Genomic DNA, 21,106 nt, shown 5'->3' with positions numbered 1-21,106 from the left:
GCTGGACAGTAATTTGTTAAGAAGCTGCGAATATGAGGGTGATGGGGTAATTTGAATTATCATGGGCTAACTGGTGGAAAATGATTTCCCCAAGCGAAAGTGACAATCTCTGTTGTTTTGATTGCGCACAAAAGTTTGAAGTTATTAGATCCTAACTTAAAAAGTAAGATGTAAAATGTGGTTGTTGATGTTTATGAACTATGGGTGAGTGGAGAAAAAGATCGAAGAGGAAGACACAATGAAAATAGATGAGGGGAGACAAAAGTAAATTAAACAGTTAAATGGAAAATATTCAATTATTCCATTTTCAATAGATTAGTTATTTACATTTACATTTAACCCAAAATTTTAATATCCGAATCAATACCTAAAATCATCGCTCTTAAAGGAGCAAGTGGTTAGTTAATTATATATATCAAACAAAATTATCATGTACTAAAATCACAAATTTAAACAAAATAAATATTAAGAAAAACTAAAATTACATATCATCTTTTAAAAGGTAATTAACAATAATAAAACCATTAAAACTTTTTTTTAAGTTTCCGTTAAAAATTAGAATTGTTATAATTTTTTTTTATCGGGAAAAAATCCTTCTCATCCCTAAGGTTTCATACAATATCTCATTTCATCCTTACTTTTTAAACAATAGCCCAAAACATCCTTCCGTTAACTCACCGTTAGTTGAATGTCGTTTGTTATCAAAGATAAAATTAGAAAAATAAATAAAAGTTGACATATAACTAAAAATGATTTCATTTAATCTCACTAAATAGGAAATACCGAAAAAGATGAAAAACTTCTATTTCAAGCAATTCTTTTTTCATTTCTTCATTTTGGCGGCATATAAGCCCTATAAACCTTAGATCTAAATACCAAAAATATCACAATTGTCTTATTCATATAAGTATACTCTCTAATTGCACCATATGACTTGAATTGAGTTGAAAATAAAGAAGATATTCAGCACATATAAGCACATAAAAATTGGTAGTATTTTTGAGTTTTTCTTCCAATGATTTAAAGATATTGTGTTAATTACAGTTTTTTTTCCTTATGGCAATTATTCAATGACTATATCAAACTATATCATTGTTGATTTCATTTAAGAAAAAGTTAAAGAATTTTGCATACTTTGTAGTGTTATTTAATTGTGTAAAAAAATCATTTTAATATAGTTTGTATTACTTTAATAAAAAATTATATTTTGTCATCAATAAATTATTAGTTAATGATTTTACACTAATAATGAATTAACGGAAGGATATTTTAAGCTATTCTTTGAAGGATAAAGTCGTTAACTACTTTATCCTCTTATTTTTGAATTTTTGGTCCCTAAAAAATGCAAGATAAAAAAGAGAAAAAGTTCATTTCATTCTTAAGATAAAATGCAAGATAACAGTGAGTTAACGACTTTTTCTCTTTTTTATTCAAAAATAAGAGGATGATTGGCTGTCAGCCTGTCACCATCATCCTTCATTGAGATTTAAACTAGCGCCACACTCTTCGTACAACGTCGGATAAACCAAAATACGACATAGTACCAACTTACGCTAGCTTAGGCCAATCCGCTATTTGGGCCCAAATGTATTCAGCTCCAAATCCATATGTGCGCCGGCTAAATAAGACTTCTAAACAGCCCCCAGCACCCCACTCTATAGCCGAGAGCGATTATCTATCTCTCTCTAATTATTTCATGTACGCCTTCTAAAAAGTGCAGTAACTTTTTCTCTGCAAATCAATCTGTAATTTCCAGGTATATTTAATTTTATATTATTCCAACAACAATATCCACTTGATTGTCGTAATTTCGATTAATTTAAAAAAAAAAGCATTTTATTATCATCGCTGTTGACTTGACTTGTTCTGATCATCATCCGTGTGGTGTGCTGATAATTGAATTAAAATTGTTAGGATTTTTGGAAAAAGGCTATTTGCTAGACGATCCATGAAAGGGGATTTACAGCTGGAGCAGTTTTCCGAACGGAACCCTAGCGATGCAGATCCTTTGCTTGGGAGCCAGGAGGTCTCCGACGCGCCTGTTGTAAGTTCGCCTTCGAGCTCCAGCTCCAGTGAGATTAAGGATGAAGATATCGAGAATGGTTCTCTTCCTTGCTGTCGCATTTGCCTCGAAAACGATGGTGAACCAGGTGACTTTATCTTTTTTTGTATAATTACATTAATTTCTTTTGAAATTTGATTCAATTGTACGTTGTTCTGTTATTTGAATTTCATTTTTTTTTTGGTTGCTTTGACGATTGAGAAATTGTTTAATTGTGCAGTAGAATTTGATGAATTATGATTCTGTGTAACAATTTCCGGTGATTAATAGTTCTGCTTACCTTGAAATTTTTTTTTTTTTTTTGGGGGGGATTATATAGTTGCATAGAAAGCTTTTTGGGGAATTGATTATTGATGAAGGAAAGAAAGCAATGTAAAGGACTTTGCATCTTATGTTCAATGTGATATCTTTGGAACTGATAAACTAAGCACAGATAGAAATTAGGGAATGTGCCTTTGTCCTCAACTTCTGAGCAAAGTTTGAATAGATTTTTCTTCTAAAGTGTATCCGTGGTCTAATTGTTGTCATTCAATGTCGTAGATGATGAATTGATATCTCCATGCATGTGCAAAGGCACACAACAGTTTGTTCATCGTGCATGTCTTGATCATTGGCGCTCCGTTAAGGTTAAGTGTTATTCTTCTTTATGGTTTTTGATGATCCAATTTTGAAATATAAAAATTGGAACACTTCTTTTTTCAATTTCTTTTGATGATGATCTGATAGTTCACATTCGCCTCTCCACGCATTTCTCCTTTTTCTCCTTTCAGGAAGGATTTGCATTTTCGCATTGCACAACCTGCAAAGCCCAATTTCACCTTCGAGTTGAACTTTTTGAGGATAACTCTTGGCGCAAAATAAAATTCAGACTTTTTGTGGCAAGGGATGTTTTCTTTGTATTTTTGGCTGTACAAACTGTGAGTAATCTTACTTTCCTCTGCATTTTTCAATGTGCATAGGTTGTGCTATTTGTTTTCTTATTTGAGTACTAACAGAAGTTAGTGTACTTTCTGCCACTGGGAAAATATTAATTAAAGAAAGAGAAGTAGCTAGTTTTTGAGTTTTCTCCAAATTTGTAAATCCCGTTTAGCAATTTTGTTGGATTATTTCTTTTAATTAATTTCAGCACAACATTTTTTGTCATTTTGGTCATTTTCTTATTCTACAGGTGACTGCACTATTTTCTTATTGAATCTGGATTGTATTGGTAGTGTGGGTTTCTGTGTTGGTGAATGAAAGAATTTCTGTAATTGACGTTTGAACTGAAAGCAAGGAAGAAAGGCCGATGGCAGATCCATAGAAGTGTCTGTCTGATAATGATTTTTCTTGATTTGAGATCTATTTTTGACATGTGCATCACACTTTTAGGCTTGCGTGGATCCAGTTGGTGATTCCGATATCATGAGTTATGATGTATAAACAATTAGTATCAATGTGGTGTGCTGTTAAATTGTCAATTGGTGCTATTGAATGAAAGACGTTGAAAGGGGAAGATTTTGATTGAATACTAAGAACCAACATTAATGTTTATGTTTTAGTTGGAGGTTTGACATTTGCTGAGCTGAATGTTTAAGTGAAAAATTGTGTGGTAATGATTTGGATATGTTTGACTTGACAAACTCATGATCCTGTTGGATTTTGGAATAGTAAACAATTAACTTTTCATAAATTTTCAAAGTTTTAAGAGTTGTCTGTACCACTCTTCTTCAAACATGGAAGGTTTCATAGATCTGTACTTCTACTTCTCTGCTAACGGTATTAGTTGAATTTAGATGCTTGATATTATGATAGTTTGAATGAGTGCTTCATTGTCTTGTACAGTTAACCACAATACCTTGCCCTTTTTCTTTTTAATTGTCGGGTCAATGTTTATCCTGGCCTATATTTATCAGTTTTTTCTTGTTCATGTTTGCTTTATATCTTGGATTGACGTCCTATCTAGATTTACCTAGCCCATACTAGGTTCTGCAATGTGTTTATAGTTGTAGAGTAGCCTGTTCTCAGAACCTGGAACTGAGTTTTTGCTTTGCTGCTATTGTCTAATTCCAGATAATTGCTGCAATGGGTGGCTTTGCATACCTCATGGATAAAGATGGGGCCTTCCGTAATTCATTCAGTGATGGTTGGGATCGTATTCTGTCAAAGCATCCTATACCATTTTATTATTGTATAGGTAAACTCCCTTAAGCCTTAAGTACACCAGCCATCTTTATATGTATGTCAATCCTAAAATATATATCGCTGTAGTTATATAGTTTTGTGGAAGAATATTGCATTTTCAGTTGTTTGTCAAATATTTGTGGTTCACAATCTAATAGTAATGGATATAACTGCTCTAGGCTATCTCAAGGTTTTTCAGAACGGTTGCATTTTAAAATTTAATGTATCTGGTTGTACAAAAATTATGTTTTCCTACAGAGAGAAACAAAGGTTATGCATGCTTTTATCCCTTTCACATTCCTCAACCGAGTTGCATGCAGTTTGTTGGTCTCCTGATTTACAATTCTCTCTCTATGTTCTATGCGTCTGTGCACATTTAAAGCATGCTCCCTGAGATTGGTTGTGTGAACATTTCCAGGGGTTATGGCCTTCTTTGTGCTGCTTGGATTTTTTGGGCTCATACTACATTGCTCATCCTTCAATACTAACGACCCACGGATGGCTGGCTGCCAGAACTGCTGCTATGGGTGGGGAGTCTTGGATTGTTTCCCTGCATCTATGGAAGCATGCTTTGCCCTGGTTATCGTTTTTGTTGTCATTTTTGCCATTCTTGGTATAGCTTATGGTTTCCTTGCTGCTACCATGGCTATTCAAAAGATCTGGCAGAAACACTACCATATTCTTACCAAGAAGGAGCTCACAAAGGTAAAATCGGGTTCCTTTTGTCCTCTAGGAATTTGTGTTATGCCTTCTATATAGATATTGGTTTTGTCAATTTGTTGGCTTTGGATCTTTAATTGCTTCACTTCCAAAATTCAGAAATACTTACTGCTCTTTTTTTTTTTTTTTTTTTTTTTTTGGGCAGGAGTATGTTGTGGAGGATCTTCATGGCAGTTACACGCCACCAAAATTAGATTCAGAACATGAAGAACGTCTGAAAATGCTTAAGCTTTTGTAGTTGATGGATCGGAGGTTAAGGAAGTGATATGATGTCTTTGGAATAATTTAAATTCTTCGGGATCTGAAAACTACAATGTATATTTGCTCGGCTAACTTGTTTATTTAGAACATGGAAAAAAAAGAAAAGCTCTCATTCCTTTTTGGTCTTGCAAAGGTCGACTGACATGAGGGTAATGAGGGTAGAAATAATACTCTCGGGAGTGCCCAGAAGTGATGACAAATTTACTCTCGTTGGAATTAACAGTGCAGCCCCCGTGACTTGTGCTGATGTTGCTAAGGTGGGCAATCCGTCAAACAAATAGTTGCTGACCCTGTTGACACGGTCGAGTTGCTGAGCCTGAGCCTGAACGGTGACCATAACAAAATATCAAAATCAAATAGGCAAAGGTACTAGAACCAGAAAAACAAAATATAAAATATCCCCAAAATAATTCGTACTTAATGGCCGGTGTTTTAGTCTTGGTCGGTGAACTGTAAATCTCTCTACCCTCATTGTTCCTTCATTGCAAGCGAGAAGTAAATACATGAGCAGAGAGCTCCAAACCTATCACAAATTACAACCAATGCCAGTGGCAGCATCATTATTTGCTTTGCCCCTAACAAAAAATGGTACCAACATCACTTGTCGAGGTTATTTTGCTTTAGAACGGCATATGTTGGCTCGACAGGACAAACTGAAGTAAACAGTGACGCAGAACTAAACCACTAGCAGAGCAGAGGAGAGATAAAGGCTACGACTGAAAGCTTTGGTGGAGGTTTAGTACTTCAATTTTGTACTTAAAACGAATACATTTGTGGTTAGATTTGGTATGGAATGATGACAAGACTTGTTTTGGATTGCTGCATGAGCAATTGCTTTCTCTTTTCCATGTTAATATCAAAGGGCTGGGCAGCAACGCATAAGAATCATAACCTTCTTAGTTTCCGACACTCGTATACTAAATTACTAATCTTAAATGGGTAGTGCTATTTGAATCCATTATTTTCCTTCAATACCCATTTTTTAATTCAAATAATTATCAAATTATAATTTATTATTTCAATTTGCTATAATATTATCAGTTCTTATCTATTATTGTCATTCAAAGTTTGTGCATCTCATATTTGAGTAAAAAGTTTCTAATAAATTTAGAGTGGAACATAATTTTTTTTTTTTTACATAATGGGTGTTTCTTTCATTTTGTTAATTTTTGAATAATTTTACACTACAGTTGAATTTGTTAATTTTTGAATAATTTTGTTTGTTAAGTGCAATATTTACTTCATTTATAACAATAATTTTTTATTAAGAGAAGGAGACGGACGAAGAGAGACTAAGGTCAAATAAGTAATTGATAAAATTATATTTCACAATGAAAATTTTAATTCAAAAAAGGATGCAACGAGGAATTAAGTGGGTTTAAATTACTCCACCCATTTAAAAAAAAAAGTCCTACTTTATACACTCCTTAAAATTCTAAAAAGATCCTAAATTTAACTATTTCAATTAGTTAACTTTATTTATTTAAAACACTAATAAAACTATTCAGTATATCCTATCTTAAGAAATTTATTTTATTTTAATAATACTCATATATTTTAATTGCTTAAAAATGAATATTTTAATAGTACTCTTATATATTTTATTTTTAAAAAATAAAAAAATTACACATACTTTGTAATTATTTTTTTAATATTGATTTCCTCAAAACTTTTGGCATGCATTTAGTACATTGTATTGTATTATGTTGTATTGCATTAACATTGTATTATAACAATGTTGTGTAATGTTTGATACTATATTGTATTGTGTTAATTTTTAATTATACTATATTTGGTGTTGAACTATACTGTATTAATTTTTTGTGATTAATTTAAATTATATTTTTAGAAAATAATATTTATTAGTACTTAGAAAAATAATAAATATAGAATCTTAAATTTTAGGAATCTAACTTTTTTTAATATAAATGTTAGAAAATTCATAATTTATTCATATTATTTTTATATTATTAATTTCAAATTAATATTATTCAAATTTATTCATATTTAAACATTTATTATTAGTTATATTAACTTATTGAATATTAATCAATTTTATATATTAGTTATTGTAATAGAATTAAATAATACATTATTTAGTTATATTTTTAATATAATAAAAATAAAATAAAATATTATTGAATATTAAATTATAAATTTATATTAATAATTATAATGTAAAAATAAAAAATAAATATTAATATTATATAATATTCTATTAAATTATAAAGTTATATTTATTTTTTATTATTACTATTAAAAAAAAACACTAATGTGGAAACACTCCCCCAGAGCAAACCCAATGCGTTTTGAAACAATTACCAAACATGAGATTGCTTAAATCTAATGAAGGGCCCACACACAATACCATGCAATCCCACATGCCAACCATATTTTTAGGTGTTGTTTGGTTGAGAGGAGAAAATAAATGAGAGAAAAATAATTTAAATTTTATTTTTATTTTTATTATTTTGTTGGACAAAACATATAAAAATTTAATTTTCATTAGAATTTAATATCTATCATAATTTAGAATTTGAATTCCGCACCAAGGAGTGAAGAATTTAAATTCTCCCTATATTAGAAACCAAAGCTTCCAAAATTACCGTTCAACTTTTTAACTTGTTTAATGCCATTAATAATTATTATTTATAAATTTATTTTTATCAATTTAATATTATAAATGATTTTATATTAACAAAATTTAATGAATTATTTAAGAAACTTAATAAAATAAATAAAATATATATTTATTTATTTAATATAAAAATATAAATTAACCATCGTCGGAACTCCATTGGACAGTCATCGGACAGCTGCTGGACCATCACCGGATGACCGTTGACCGTCGCCATATATATATATATATATATACATATATATGTATATGTATGTATGTATGTATTCTAATAAATTATGAATTGTTTTAGCACTTTTTGATATTAAAAAATTTGGTATTGATACTAAATTATATTTCATTACTAATATAGATAATTTAATATTTAAGTAAATGATAAATTTGTCTAAAGAAAAAAATTGTAATTCCTTTACTTATTAAATTTTATGTCAAACTAAATAATAAAATTTAATTTCACTATTCTCCTCTACTTCTTTCTTCTCCTTTCCCCTCCATTCCAATTTTTTTCTCTCCTCTCATTTCTTCAAACCAAATATGGCCTTAGAGTTTAGGACGTGAGAATTATGTGTCGAACAATGAGTATACTATATTGGTTTTCAAAGTAACTATGTGATATTAACTTATAATATCACATAATAACTTATAATAACTTCTAAAAAAAAACTTATAATAAATTATTGTTAAATGTAATTTACATGAAGGTTTGTTTTGTAATGATTTTTTCTTAAATTAAAGTGTTTAAAATAATTTTTAAAGTATAAATAACTCAATCTATTCTAACATTGCTATGTTAAGAATATCTCTAAAATTCTCTTCAAACAAGATTTTATTACTTATTTGAAAAGTCACATCAGCATTTAAGATTCTAAAATGCACTCCAATTCCGATTCTTCAAATAAGAAATGATTCGCTCTATTCAATTTTGTAAAATTATTTTCTCACTTTTCAATTTGTATTTTATTACTTTTTGTTGGAGAGAGAGAAGTACTTTAATTACCATTTATTTTTTCTTTAAAAAATATTTATTTAATTAAAATAATATTATCTTATTTATATTTAAAGAATCTTTTAGAGAATAACATATTTTTCACTGTCTTTTTTACTACATAAATAAACAAATAGATATTTAAAAAATAAAATTAATAGAGCCTCTTGTATGCTCGAAGGTGTTCGTGAAGCTATCTAACAGACTGTCATTTCCTTGAAAATTCTTCCAAGAAGATGAATGTACATTGCCCCTCTTTTTATATATATATATATATATAATTTTCCTCAGAATCAGCCTTGAAATCATATGTAATCAACGATCACCATGTATCTTTTGATCCGCTTCAATCCAAATCTTGAACTGGATTTCAATGTGGCCGATAAATTTTTTAAGAAAAAGAATTTACAAACCCATGATACAGTTATATTACAAACCCTACTGGTTCGAGGTGTTTTGGCCACCATCGCTGACAAAAACAAGATGGTCACCGTCTCTAATCACTTCAATATCTTCAACTTCAGCTCCACCTTTGTTTAAAACTTTAGCAGGCGAGATTCCAAATTTCTTTTCACCAATGTCAAGTAGCTCTTGAAAGGTAGAGGGAAGCAGCACAAGCTTCCCTGCAACTTCTCCCTTTTCTGGACAACCGATTGTCACTCTAGCAGAGTTAATGCCAGGAGCTTTGAATACTTTTGTGTGCTGAGGCGGAAACAGTATATCTTTTTCCACATTGTGGGCGGCAGACATTATTCCAAATAGTGAATTGTGGAAGTTATTAGTCCTACGCCTTGAATGGTTTTGGCTCCCTGACCCATCTACACCTTCGAAAGAGACTTCATGGGTTATCGGACGTATAGCCGGCTCACTTGTGAACCTCCCAAGGTAGTGAACTTCTTGCTGCGGCCTCTCAGCAACTGAAATGATAGATTGAGCTTTCGTCTCTATACAAGATTGGAAAATGCATTTTATTTCTTCATGTCCTTGTTGATCAGCTAGATCCCTTGGCGTCCAACCATGGACATCTGGTTTATCAACATCAGCCTTTTGATCTAAGAGGAATCTGACTATTTCAACATTGTCTTCACAAACTGCAACATGAAGAGCTGTGGAACCATTGTTCCTTTGACGTGTGACATCCCCCCCATAACGAACAATTTCCTTAAGCAACTCCAAGTTGTTCTGCTCAGCAGCAGTGCATGCGAAGTGTCCCACATCTCCAGAGTTGATGTCTGCATGATTTTCCATCAGCAGTTTGATCACGTTTTCGTGACCACCCAGCATCGCCTCCCATATAGGTACATTCCCATCTGAGTCTACAAGGATGTGAAATTAATTTTTAAAAAAAAGTCATTACAGCTATCTGTTGGACCAAATAACATTATAATTCATGCTCAATGAAAATTTCGCATGCTCAACTGGTTCAAAGTAAAATTATATTACACAATATGTTTCTACTGTAAACAAGCAAAGACGAATGGGACAAGTCAGAAGCACATGATATTTAATAATTTGGGATCATACAAAAGGCATATACAGTGCAGCAGAATCAGGTATGTGTGTGACGACGTCCAGATGTCCAGTTGACTAAAGAAGCCTTATTTAAAAATGTGCTCAACTCTGTCATAAAACTAGGCGTGCCAATACATAGCAGAAATGACCTTACAACATTAGTCCATAAAATTACGATAGCATGACTATATCAGACAGTCATGCATCAGAAACAAGAATATATTACAAAGAATTTAAAAGTCAACAAACATGAACAGGTCTTAATAAGATAGATTTATTCGCATTGACTTACACAATGCCAAATATTTGATCAAAACAATATAAATGCTAGCAGAATGTGACTTCTGCATTATTGAGACTACTATATTAAGAAAGAGAGTGATGACCAAATCCTTCACAGAGCTAAAATTGGTTTTTATATAATTCTTTAGTTTACAGTGCAGGATCTGTACATGCATGCCTCTAATAATAATGTTTATATATGATTATAAAACAGTTGTTCTGGATAAGGGTGTAACTAGGTCAACTAGAAACTGAACTAAAAATGTACAGAACATAACCAGGACCACATGCTGAGACTAATCAATCAGGGCGAAACCATTCACACAATATGCAAAAATAGAAGAGATTTCATTTGTTTTTAACTGGAATGGATGTGACAGCAAAATGATAAAATACAATCATTGTAGTCCCATTATATGAATCTACCCGCCATAATATTTTAGGGTGAAAAAAAAAAGAAAGAAAGCAAGAAGTAGACAGTGGCCTCAAGTATGTAAAATATTTCAAGATTTAACAGAAAACAATAATCACGAAGTTGATTCCACCTTAATAAAAAAACAGTAGATAAAAATTTCTGGAACCATACAGAAAGAAGAAAAAAGGAAGATAATTTAAGTGAAGAATAGTTAATGCACAAAACCAAAGAATCTGATTATGTACTTGGTAACCAGCATACCTCTACTATTAGGATCTGCTTCATAATCCAGTAGGAGAAGGACACAATTCTCACTTCCTTTGGATGCTGCTATATGCTGTTTGAAATAGAACAAATTAAAAAGGAGGAATTTTAATCACATTGTTACAAGAAATTGGTATTGAAAAAAATTCAGAGTTAAAATGAGTTAAACAAACCAGGGCTGTTCTTCCATTGTTGTCTGATTCATTAGGATCAAGGCCCCGTTTCAACAACTGATGCAACAATAAATCATCTCCTCTAAGTGCAGCAAAACATAGACTGAGAGGTAGGTCCATTCTTCCACGAGCTAGCATGTTCTCTGTCTCCAACAAAACTCCCTCCATAATAGGATCCTTGAGGTCTTTTAAATGCTGCCCCAAGATAAAAAAAAAAAAGCCAAGAACGTGCATAAAATGTTAAAAGGTTACAAGGTTATGACAGGTCTAAATTGAATATAACCCTCCAAATCTTGGAAAGTAGAAATGATCAGACTACGGAAATTTCAAGTTACTAAAAGATTATAAGTTCTACCTATGGAGTGAATAACTACGTCTTACAGAATGTACCGACCTGAAGGAGATTATTCATGATTATGGTCCCATCTCCTACATTGGCCTGAACAATATTCAAGAATGTGGTACGGTTCAGACGTAGTAGCTGGCTCAATCGCTTGGTCCGCACAGTAAACAGTTGTGGCCTATAGCATAGTACTCCAATCTCTCCACAAATTTCACCAGTTTTTGCCTCTCCAACAACCTTCAAGCATTTAACATGATTTCAGTAATCATCCCATATGTTGAAGACAATTAATTGACAAGCATTCCTTTTCAGTAATTAATAAAGTTTGCAAACGATAACACTTGCCTGTTCAACTCCATTCTTGAGGACCAATAGATCCTGTGAGGTCATTCAGAAGTTAGAGGCATATTGACTATAATGAGAGTTTTGATGTAATAGATAATTTTTGCTACTGCAATTTAATAACAAAATATAGCTTGTTTTTCAACTTCAAGTGCATGGTTAAAAAGATCTGACATAAAACACTCATTTCTGAACAATGAAAAACAAAAGAAAGAAATAAAAAATTACCACTGCACCAGTCACAAGAATGTAGAAGTCTGTCGGTGCTTCATTCTGCAAAATCACATCTTCTTTTGGAGGAAAATATTCAGCTTTCATCTCTGAGACCTTCAAAATTTATTTTCAGAAAAAAAGATGCAGGTGTAAGTATTCACTCTGAGAAAAGGGGGAAGAAAAAAAAAAAAGATGCATCAAAATACAAAACTGCAGTGTGTTTTTCATTGAATTACCAGCTGGAAAAGCAGGTCATTAGAAACCCCTCGAAACAAATACACCTTATCCATGAGAGAGTAGAAAAGATAGTGTGAAATGCTAGATCGAATGGCTTTAGGAAGAGAATCAAGAGTCTCTTGCTGCTGTAGTCCCTCCGAATCTGTCCTGAACTTCAAACACAAATGTGCCAGCATCTGATCTTGCAGACGAATGGGCAATTGATTCCTCTGAGCAAAACTTGAGGCAGCTTGTATGGTGTCCCTCTGAGATTTTGGGATACAAGCAAGGAAAGAGGATTTTAAAAGAAAAGAAAAAGAACACAAGCTTTCCAAAAGAACTCACAAATGTCAGGATCTGAATATAACAATAAGTATTGACTCACAAATTTTCTAGTTCGGCTAGTTCCATGGACAACCAAGTTGGTCATGTTACCAATCAGATACGCTGTCAATCCAAGGTTGAAGAGCATAAAAAAAATGTCAAAGACCATCTCCCTCGTATTCACAGGATGCAGGTCACCATAGCCAACAGTTGTTAGCGTAGTGATAGACCAGTACATTGAAGTCACATAGCGAATCCAAAGGCTCTTTTCAAGGAAGTTTTGTCCCAACGACGCTCCAATCCAGGTTCTCTCGGGGTTGTGATAACGAGCAGCCAGAAGATAATAGAAGCATCCAGCACAGTGAACAGCAAAAAGGGTGACCTAAAAAAGAATCCTATAATCAGGAATAAGGCTTATTAAAACACATTTCTTTCATTGAAGGAAGGCATAGAAATTTTTCTTTTGGACACTTACAAAAATAAGTTTACAGCATCGAACCCAAAAATAATTGTAGTTCCTATCTTTCTCCAATCTGTTTGAAGAAATGATGCAGGGTGAGTCCCTAGCAATAAACAAAATATCCACAAGACACTGTTAACAACTGGGAAAATGTCTGTACCTGGAGAATAAAGCACTAACTCTTCTGAGACGCCAAAGGCGAAGCATGTTGAATAAGCCATAAGACTGGAGCGGTTTAGGTGAAATCTTCTGAGCAAGTTCAGATGGGATTGTGGATATGACATCAAAGACCAACCAGGAACTTGCATACTTCCAAGCAATCTGCTTTGGACAGTCCACCAGTAGGTAGGTGGCTTTGTCGAGGTAAGCCACAAAGAAAGTGAGAATGATATCCACAGCAAAGAATCCATTCACAACATTATCAATGACGGAAAGTGGTCGCTGGGGCTTCCTAAGGAATCCAAATTCGAATGGTGAAGCCCAAGCTGTGTAGATGACCAGAAGCACAAGATAAGTCTCCCAAACCCTGCATGCATTACATAAAATTCAGAACTAGTTTTAGCACAATGTTACTTGTTCTTCTTGTCTGATATCAGAAAACATTTTTTTCCCTGTCTTTCTGTCAAATGATCAAGAAGCACAAGAACTAACAATTTGGAAATGCAACAAGTGATAGAAAAATCTATGTGCATCAGTTTCATCATGAAAAAGAAAAGAAAGAATCTTCAGGATAGGAGTCAACCATGTGATGCTTAGCCCCCCAATTAGGAACTGCTAAGTCTTGACTCCAGGAAATTCCACAAAAACATGCCGTACGGATGGCACTTTTAGAACAAGAATCCATGATTGAAATAGCATGCAAGTGAAGAAACAAACAGAATTTGATGAAGAACAATAAAATGGGAAAAAAATAATAAAACACAAATAAAAACAAAATACATTAGAAAAAAAAAACTATTTTTTTAATGGGAAAATAATAATAGTTTAGTTGAATATGAAAAGAAAGGTTCGCGAGAATCAATGTGGCTTGTTTGTAGATCCCACGTCAAAAATAATGTTAAAGACACTCAAGTCAACATACCAGCCATTAAAAAAATGAAACAGAAAGAGAAAAAGCAAGTCTCAGGGAAAACAGAGGGGCAAGCACCTGTAACGACGATCATAAGGGGAAACAATGAATCTCCTGAGCTTGACTCTACGGTTGCTTCTTGCACCGAGCGAAGGAAGAACCCCGGTAGAGAGACTGTAATGACTGCCGTCTCTTGACAACTGCTCTATCTCTTCTTGCCCGCAAACGGACACCTTGAACCCGCTTCCTCTGTTTCGTTGATGGCTCGCCATTAATTTGAAAAAAGAAAAAGGGGACTCTATTTTCCTCTGCTTCTTGCCTTTTTTTTTTTTTTTTTCTAATTTATCCCCTGTTTCTTGTGCAATTCTGGTTTCGAGCTGCCCCTCTATATAAGGGCTTTTGCATGGTCGAAACTCCGCTTCATCTCTCTTTCTTTCTTTGTTAATGCACGCTGTTATGTTTGTTTCTCAATTTACAGTTACTTTCTGTCCTTTGTCCCCGATCCTACCCCACCATTGTTAATTTTCCAAGAATATGTGTTTTTACCCTTTTGCCCCCCACCTGTGGGCTCCATATTGTTCCAATGATTTCAATTGAATATTCCAGTACCAGTTTTGAACCTTAAATCCGACCCTTACCAAATTGGGCTATTCCGTGACCCTTAGAGACACTTCCATTGAGTACTTTCGTTATGATTTTCTTTAAACACTGTAGATGTGCCCATATCAAAACTCAACAAGAGAAGTCTCTATTCTCAAATAAGTAGTAATCTCTTTTTATTATTTTTTATTATATATAAAATCTACTTAATTAATTCTTGCAAAAATTAAAATATGCCTTGGAGAAGTCTAATTTAATTGCAAATTTGAAATTGAGGTAAGTTTAAATTACCGGACTACTTTAATTATATTTTCCTTAGATAGAGATCCTCTCTACTCACATGTCAGATGATTGACATGCGATTCTTATTAATTTAAATGGTTGTGATTTATTTATTTAATTTAATATCCAAAAAAATTAAAACAGTCGAAAATCAAGGCAAATGTAAGGCGAGTAAAGAATTTCAATCCTTATTTTCTGGAAGTACATCAAAATAATTTTTTTTTAAGAACTCAATTTAAATTTTTCTCTCACATTCGTAGTTAGATGAAAATATATACTCATATATTGTGATAGAGTAGAGATTTCACCTCCTATATATCGAATATTTCCAGCTATAGTCTCAATAGGCCTCTAATGTACATATAAGTTCATACTCTCAATAGGTTTGAAGTAGTAAATATGTGATCGCTTAAAAAAACATTAATTCTTCAGTACGAGTAGCAACACCCTATGCAAAACTTAGATCAAGTCCAACCCAAATGTTCCTCTCCAAAAGGAAAGGATCTACTCCAAAATGGGGAAAAATTAAATAAAAAATGAAAGAAAAGAATACTTCTTTTATTAATATTATAATTATTGATATTATAATTAAAATGCCAACTTCCATCTTCACATACAGATTATCTCACAAACTTAGAGGGAAAAAAAAAAATTGATAGCCATCCTGTAGGGGGTAGTCTCTTCAATTTTAAAAAGTAATATGTATAAAGAAAAGAAAAAAAGGGTAGCTTCTTCACACCCCAAAAATATGAAGAATTGAAGATTCAGTCTTAGAAAAACATTAATGCGAGGGTCCGGCGGGTGGCCCTTTTTTTTTTTTTTAATAACATTAAAAAACATGACATTACAATTAAATTAAATCAAACCATAATAAGCTAAAAAAATAGGATTATTAAATCGGATAAGAATTAAAAAATAAATAAAATAAACGCATGCAATAATTTTGGATATGTCCTGGGTGACATTACATACAATAATCGCAAGTTGTAGCCAACTCGCGAGCTGCAGTTAATGTCGTTGGAGGGTGCATCAACACTCGCGTCGAAAGCGAGTGAAAGGACATTTTGAGGCTGTGATTCCCCCTTGTATCCCGTGCTTTTCATACGATGAAAGTGGGGCCCGGTCCGACCACGTGACTCGGGCGTTGAATCTGGAGTGGAATTTTCTAATGATTACGATAATAGTAAATAATATCTTTGGTCTCCCTTTGAACATTACTATTTATGGAAGCATAAAATCGTATCTCGGTAATGAACCCTTAAAATGGGAAAAAGCCGTCCTCATCTCGTTTTAGGGTTTGATGCAATATTTAATTAATAGTTCATTTTATCTCTATTTTTTTAAATAATAGTCCAAAACATAATTTTATTAATTTACCATATAATTTATTAAAGATAAAATAAAATTTTCAATTAAGGATAAACAAATTATTTTAAAGTAAAACTCTCAAATACAATTATATCACATCTAACTTTCTATATAAATTTAAAATCTAATATCAATTTAATCAATAAATAATAAAAACACCAAATCATATACATATAATATAATGACAAGAAAAAAAAAAGATTTCACACATATTTTTACTGTTATTTTTCTTTCGTTAAGTTATTCTTAAATTTTAAATTTATGCATAAAGTAAGATGTTATTCAATTGTGTTTGAAATTGTTTCCATCTATATAATTAAAAATTTTATTTTGTCCTCAAATGAATTTTATAGTATACTAATAATAAAATTATACAAGGGTGTTCAGTTATTATTTAAAAAGTTAGAATGAAATAGATAATTTTATTACATCAAACTTTAAGCATGAAAGGACATTTTCCCCCCATAGGTTTTGCTAGAATCAGATTTAATAATTGTCCATTAGTGCAATGATTAGTTAACAAATCACAAAAGACAAACAAAGAGGAGTGCATCAATTTGTACCGTATCTAAACTACCCAATGCTGATTGTGGAGGCAATGCAATTATGAAGGAATTAATAATCCCTCCCATAGTAATTCACTTGCCAATATCCCTTTTCACATGTCTAACCTTGATGGTAAGTCCAAAATAAACTTCGATTCTTTTTCTTTTTTTTTCTAATACTATAAAGAATACAGTACATTATATTTTGTAAATTGTAATAAAATAAATTATGTCTCTACCTAGAAAGCTCTGTTACGAAGGACCGTAGTTAGATTGTGTTGGCACATAACAAATTGAATTTGCATCTAAATAATTGGTTTAAAAGAAAAGAAAGTAACACTATTATATATAGGCCCTCTTTGGAATTGAGGCTGTAGAAAAAAAAAACTATAACTATAAAATAAAAGTTAATATTATCTAGTAACTATAATTTTAAATAAAATTTTTGATAAAATTAGTAAATATATAATAGATTTTTCATTATACAATTATAAAATCATAAATATATAATAGATTTTTCATTATACAATTATAAAATCAAATTAACTTAGTTTCAAAACTATAATAATTAGTGTTTATCAAATATTTTAATGTAGAAGCTTTTAAACTACAGCTGCGCAACTCAATTCCAAACAAGCCTATATACTTTCCAAGAAATGTCTTATTCTTAGATTATAAGTCCTAAATGAGATGACATTCATTAATATAGTAGGATAGCAAAAGTAGAATAATGAGGTACATAAATACATTGTTCTAAATATTTTCTAGAGATGGATAAATACACCTTATGACAAGACTAGATGATGCAACAAAGAGGAATTTTATTATTGAATGTTATTTTACAACCCTAAATATAAACAAATTGGAATCTTACTCAAACACGAAAAATAACTTCCAACTCTAATTAGACTAAAATACTAAAATAAAATATGAATTAAGTATTTCGTTAAATATTTAACTAAGACATAGTAGACAAAAATATTCATTCATTGAATAGTGACCAATGTATTAAGTTTACATTAGCTCTTAGGATTGATATAATTTGGGTTAATAATTAAGAATTCTAGTATTATTCTTTAAAAAAATATTTCTCGTAATTAGAATTAAATTTATACTCATTTGTGAAATGAAAATTAGTTTATGATGTTCAATTTGTACAAACTATTTAAACGTAAATTTAGTTTTTCTAAATATAGTTTTTTCTTAGTAATTAGGAAAAGAAAGCTATTTTCATCTCTAGGGTTTTGATGCAATAACCTATTTTATTCTTTTTGTTTGATCAACAGTCTATTTCATCTCTATTTTTTAAACAATAGTCCAAAATATCCTTCCATTTTATTTATCGTTAATTTATTGCATAATTCATTGAAAGCAAAATAAGATTTTCAATTAAGAAGATATAAATTATTTTGATATATATACACACACACACACACACATGTCGATCTTTATATGTTTTGGCCATGTCCGTTTCCGCTCCGAAGAGGAAGGTTTGGATCTTTCAATCTTATGTCGTGAGGGATGTGACCTATGTTAGGTCCATAAGATACCACAACTTTTGGTGTGGCCAGTTAAAGATGAACTGAGATACAGATGAATGAAAGAAAGATTGCTCTAACAGCAAGGGAGAGGAGATACCTACTTGGTTGACTGGCTTGGCTGGCTTGACTGACAACTGATACCGAACTGGCTTTGCTCCTTTTCTCCCAAGGTGTATAAAATTACGTAAGTGAGCACAGAAACTTCGAACTCTTATATATATATATACATATCTCGACTTAATTCTGACAATAATATTATAGAATTTTATTGTATTATTAAAAAAAATATTTTACGAGAGTTATGTGACGGGAAATCCAAATATTATGAACTACAAAAGAACTAGATTTATTTTCAAAATAATTATTAGGGAAAAAGTCATGTTCATTGCTAGAGTTTGATGCACTAACCCGTTTCATCCTTATATTTTAAATAATAATCAGTTTCATTCCTACTTTTAAAATAATAGCCCAAAACATCATTTCGTGAATTTACTATTAGTTTATTATAAAATTCATTGAATGCAAAATATAATTTTTAATTAAATACATGAAAACTATTTTAAATAAAAGTATCAAACACAATTAAATAACATCTAACTTTTTATATAAATTTAAAATTAAAAAATAACTTAATGAATAAACAATAATAACACTAAAATTAAAATTATATTGAGATCTGTACAAATATAGATGTTTAAATTCCAACTAAAATATCAACTTTAAAATGAATGGAGTGGTCTAATATTTGTAAAATATAAGACTTTTTACTACCACAATCACATAAAAAAAAGCCTTAAAAAGAGTGAGGTACAGACATGTAACCAAGATGCTAATTGGCTGGTCGACTGATGTAGAGATTACTGGTAGGGTAATTAAGAAAAATGTTTAGTTACGTTGGAATTTACCTACGGTGGAGTACGAATATCAATCACATATAAAATGATAAATAATAAATAATAAATTTTTTATTATTTATTATTTTACGTGTTTCAACTGAAATTTATACTCTACCATGAACTCCAACGTCACTACGGCGGAAAGAAAGAGGAATTGTCTTTTGTTGATTTGTTGGCTAAGCAATGAATTGAAGAGAGAGCCACGGCTGAATCTGCGCCCAAATTTTGAAATCCCGTCATGGTTCAGTGTGCCACTGTAAGGTCCCATAATACCCTTACCGCCATACACAAATGACAGTAAGGTCCCTCATTAATGGCAAGTAGACGACATGAGATGGACCCATAATACATCCATTCACTTCTCCAACTCCCAACCCTTCGTTGACAAGTCAACTCGAACCAGAGCTGACTTTTGAGTATATGTAGATATATATTAACTTATCCGTACCATAACACTTGCATTTGAGTAGTATTAATTTGACCTTCATTATTTAAGTCGCAAAGTTGGCATTCAAGGCATTTATTTTTCAATGTAGGATTCCATTTTGTTATGTATACATTATTGTTGTGTAATTTGTTGCTTGTTGCTACGAACATTTTATTCAGTATGATCATGAATAGACGTTTTATTTTTTTCATTTTTTCTTTTGGAATGAGTATTTTTTTTTAAATACTGATTACACATCAGAACATCAAATTACTGTATTGTATAGGTATTTACAACTGTTATTATAATAAATATTATATTAATATTTATAATTAGATATATATAACTGAGACTTATATTATTACATTAAATTTTATTAAGTATATGCTCAGACAAATAACATTCACATACAAGAGATATCTCTACTCCACTCACATTTTACAAGAGAAAAAAACTTACGAATATTTTAACCCCCACAAATTTAAACCGCTGCCCTCATAAGTAGGGCATCAGCTCAACCACTGGCGAATGAGTACAAGTTAGATATCCCCGAAAATACTATTTCGAATACGTGACTGCACACAGTATGATGAAATGATATGAGCAAAGAAATCTGAACCAATTTTGTTTTTTATATATATGGGTGGATCATATGTCTGGGCCCTATTCAGGGTGGATCATATGTCTGGGCCCTGTTCATCACCAAGCTAAAATTTAGCTAGGCAATATATAATTAATGAACAGATTTTTCTGCCCTTATGTGAGTCGTTGACACTTGTAAGTGTGTTTCATTCACAAATCAGCGGGGCCATTTCTAGCCTTATCATCCGAGTCATTCTCATCGTCAAAGATGTGGAGAAGATTCTTCATCCAAAATGATGAATAATCAGCCTTTTCAAGCATTGTCTGGACAACACGTAGTTAGGCTTAGCTAGCTAGCTAGCTAGCTTCTTCACATATATATCCTCACCATTCAATGTGACGACGAAAAAAATAAATATTAAATTC

At 31.7% G+C, this 21,106-nt stretch overlaps 2 protein-coding genes across 2 annotated transcripts; one reads left to right on the top strand and one right to left on the bottom strand.

Annotated features, from left to right (window-relative positions):
- The first annotated feature begins 1,673 nt into the window (after window positions 1–1,673).
- LOC18054834 lies at window positions 1,674–6,096 on the top strand. Its single transcript, XM_006450945.2, has 7 exons — window positions 1,674–1,756; window positions 1,915–2,150; window positions 2,603–2,688; window positions 2,833–2,979; window positions 4,112–4,235; window positions 4,641–4,927; window positions 5,088–6,096. Exons 2-7 carry the CDS (start codon window positions 1,949–1,951, stop codon window positions 5,178–5,180), a joined length of 939 nt encoding a protein of 312 aa, XP_006451008.1. The 5' UTR covers window positions 1,674–1,756; window positions 1,915–1,948; the 3' UTR covers window positions 5,181–6,096.
- A 3,094-nt stretch (window positions 6,097–9,190) lies between these two features.
- LOC18054833 (potassium channel AKT1) lies at window positions 9,191–14,767 on the bottom strand. The gene is made up of 11 exons (XM_024178639.1): window positions 14,518–14,767; window positions 13,531–13,896; window positions 13,386–13,443; window positions 12,972–13,292; window positions 12,607–12,852; window positions 12,386–12,484; window positions 12,161–12,193; window positions 11,867–12,052; window positions 11,473–11,667; window positions 11,297–11,372; window positions 9,191–10,142 (listed from the first exon to the last, which is right to left on the bottom strand). Exons 1-11 carry the CDS (start codon window positions 14,709–14,711, stop codon window positions 9,265–9,267), a joined length of 2,652 nt encoding a protein of 883 aa, XP_024034407.1. The 5' UTR covers window positions 14,712–14,767; the 3' UTR covers window positions 9,191–9,264.
- Between the last annotated feature and the right edge of the window lie 6,339 nt (window positions 14,768–21,106).

The sequence above is a fragment of the Citrus clementina genome, unplaced genomic scaffold, assembly GCF_000493195.1.
Source record: "Citrus clementina cultivar Clemenules unplaced genomic scaffold, Citrus_clementina_v1.0 scaffold_1, whole genome shotgun sequence".
In the NCBI taxonomy this organism is placed as follows: Eukaryota; Viridiplantae; Streptophyta; class Magnoliopsida; order Sapindales; family Rutaceae; genus Citrus; species Citrus x clementina.
The sequence above is the reverse complement of the archived record's forward strand: the minus strand, read 5'-3'. Positions and strand labels throughout refer to the sequence as shown.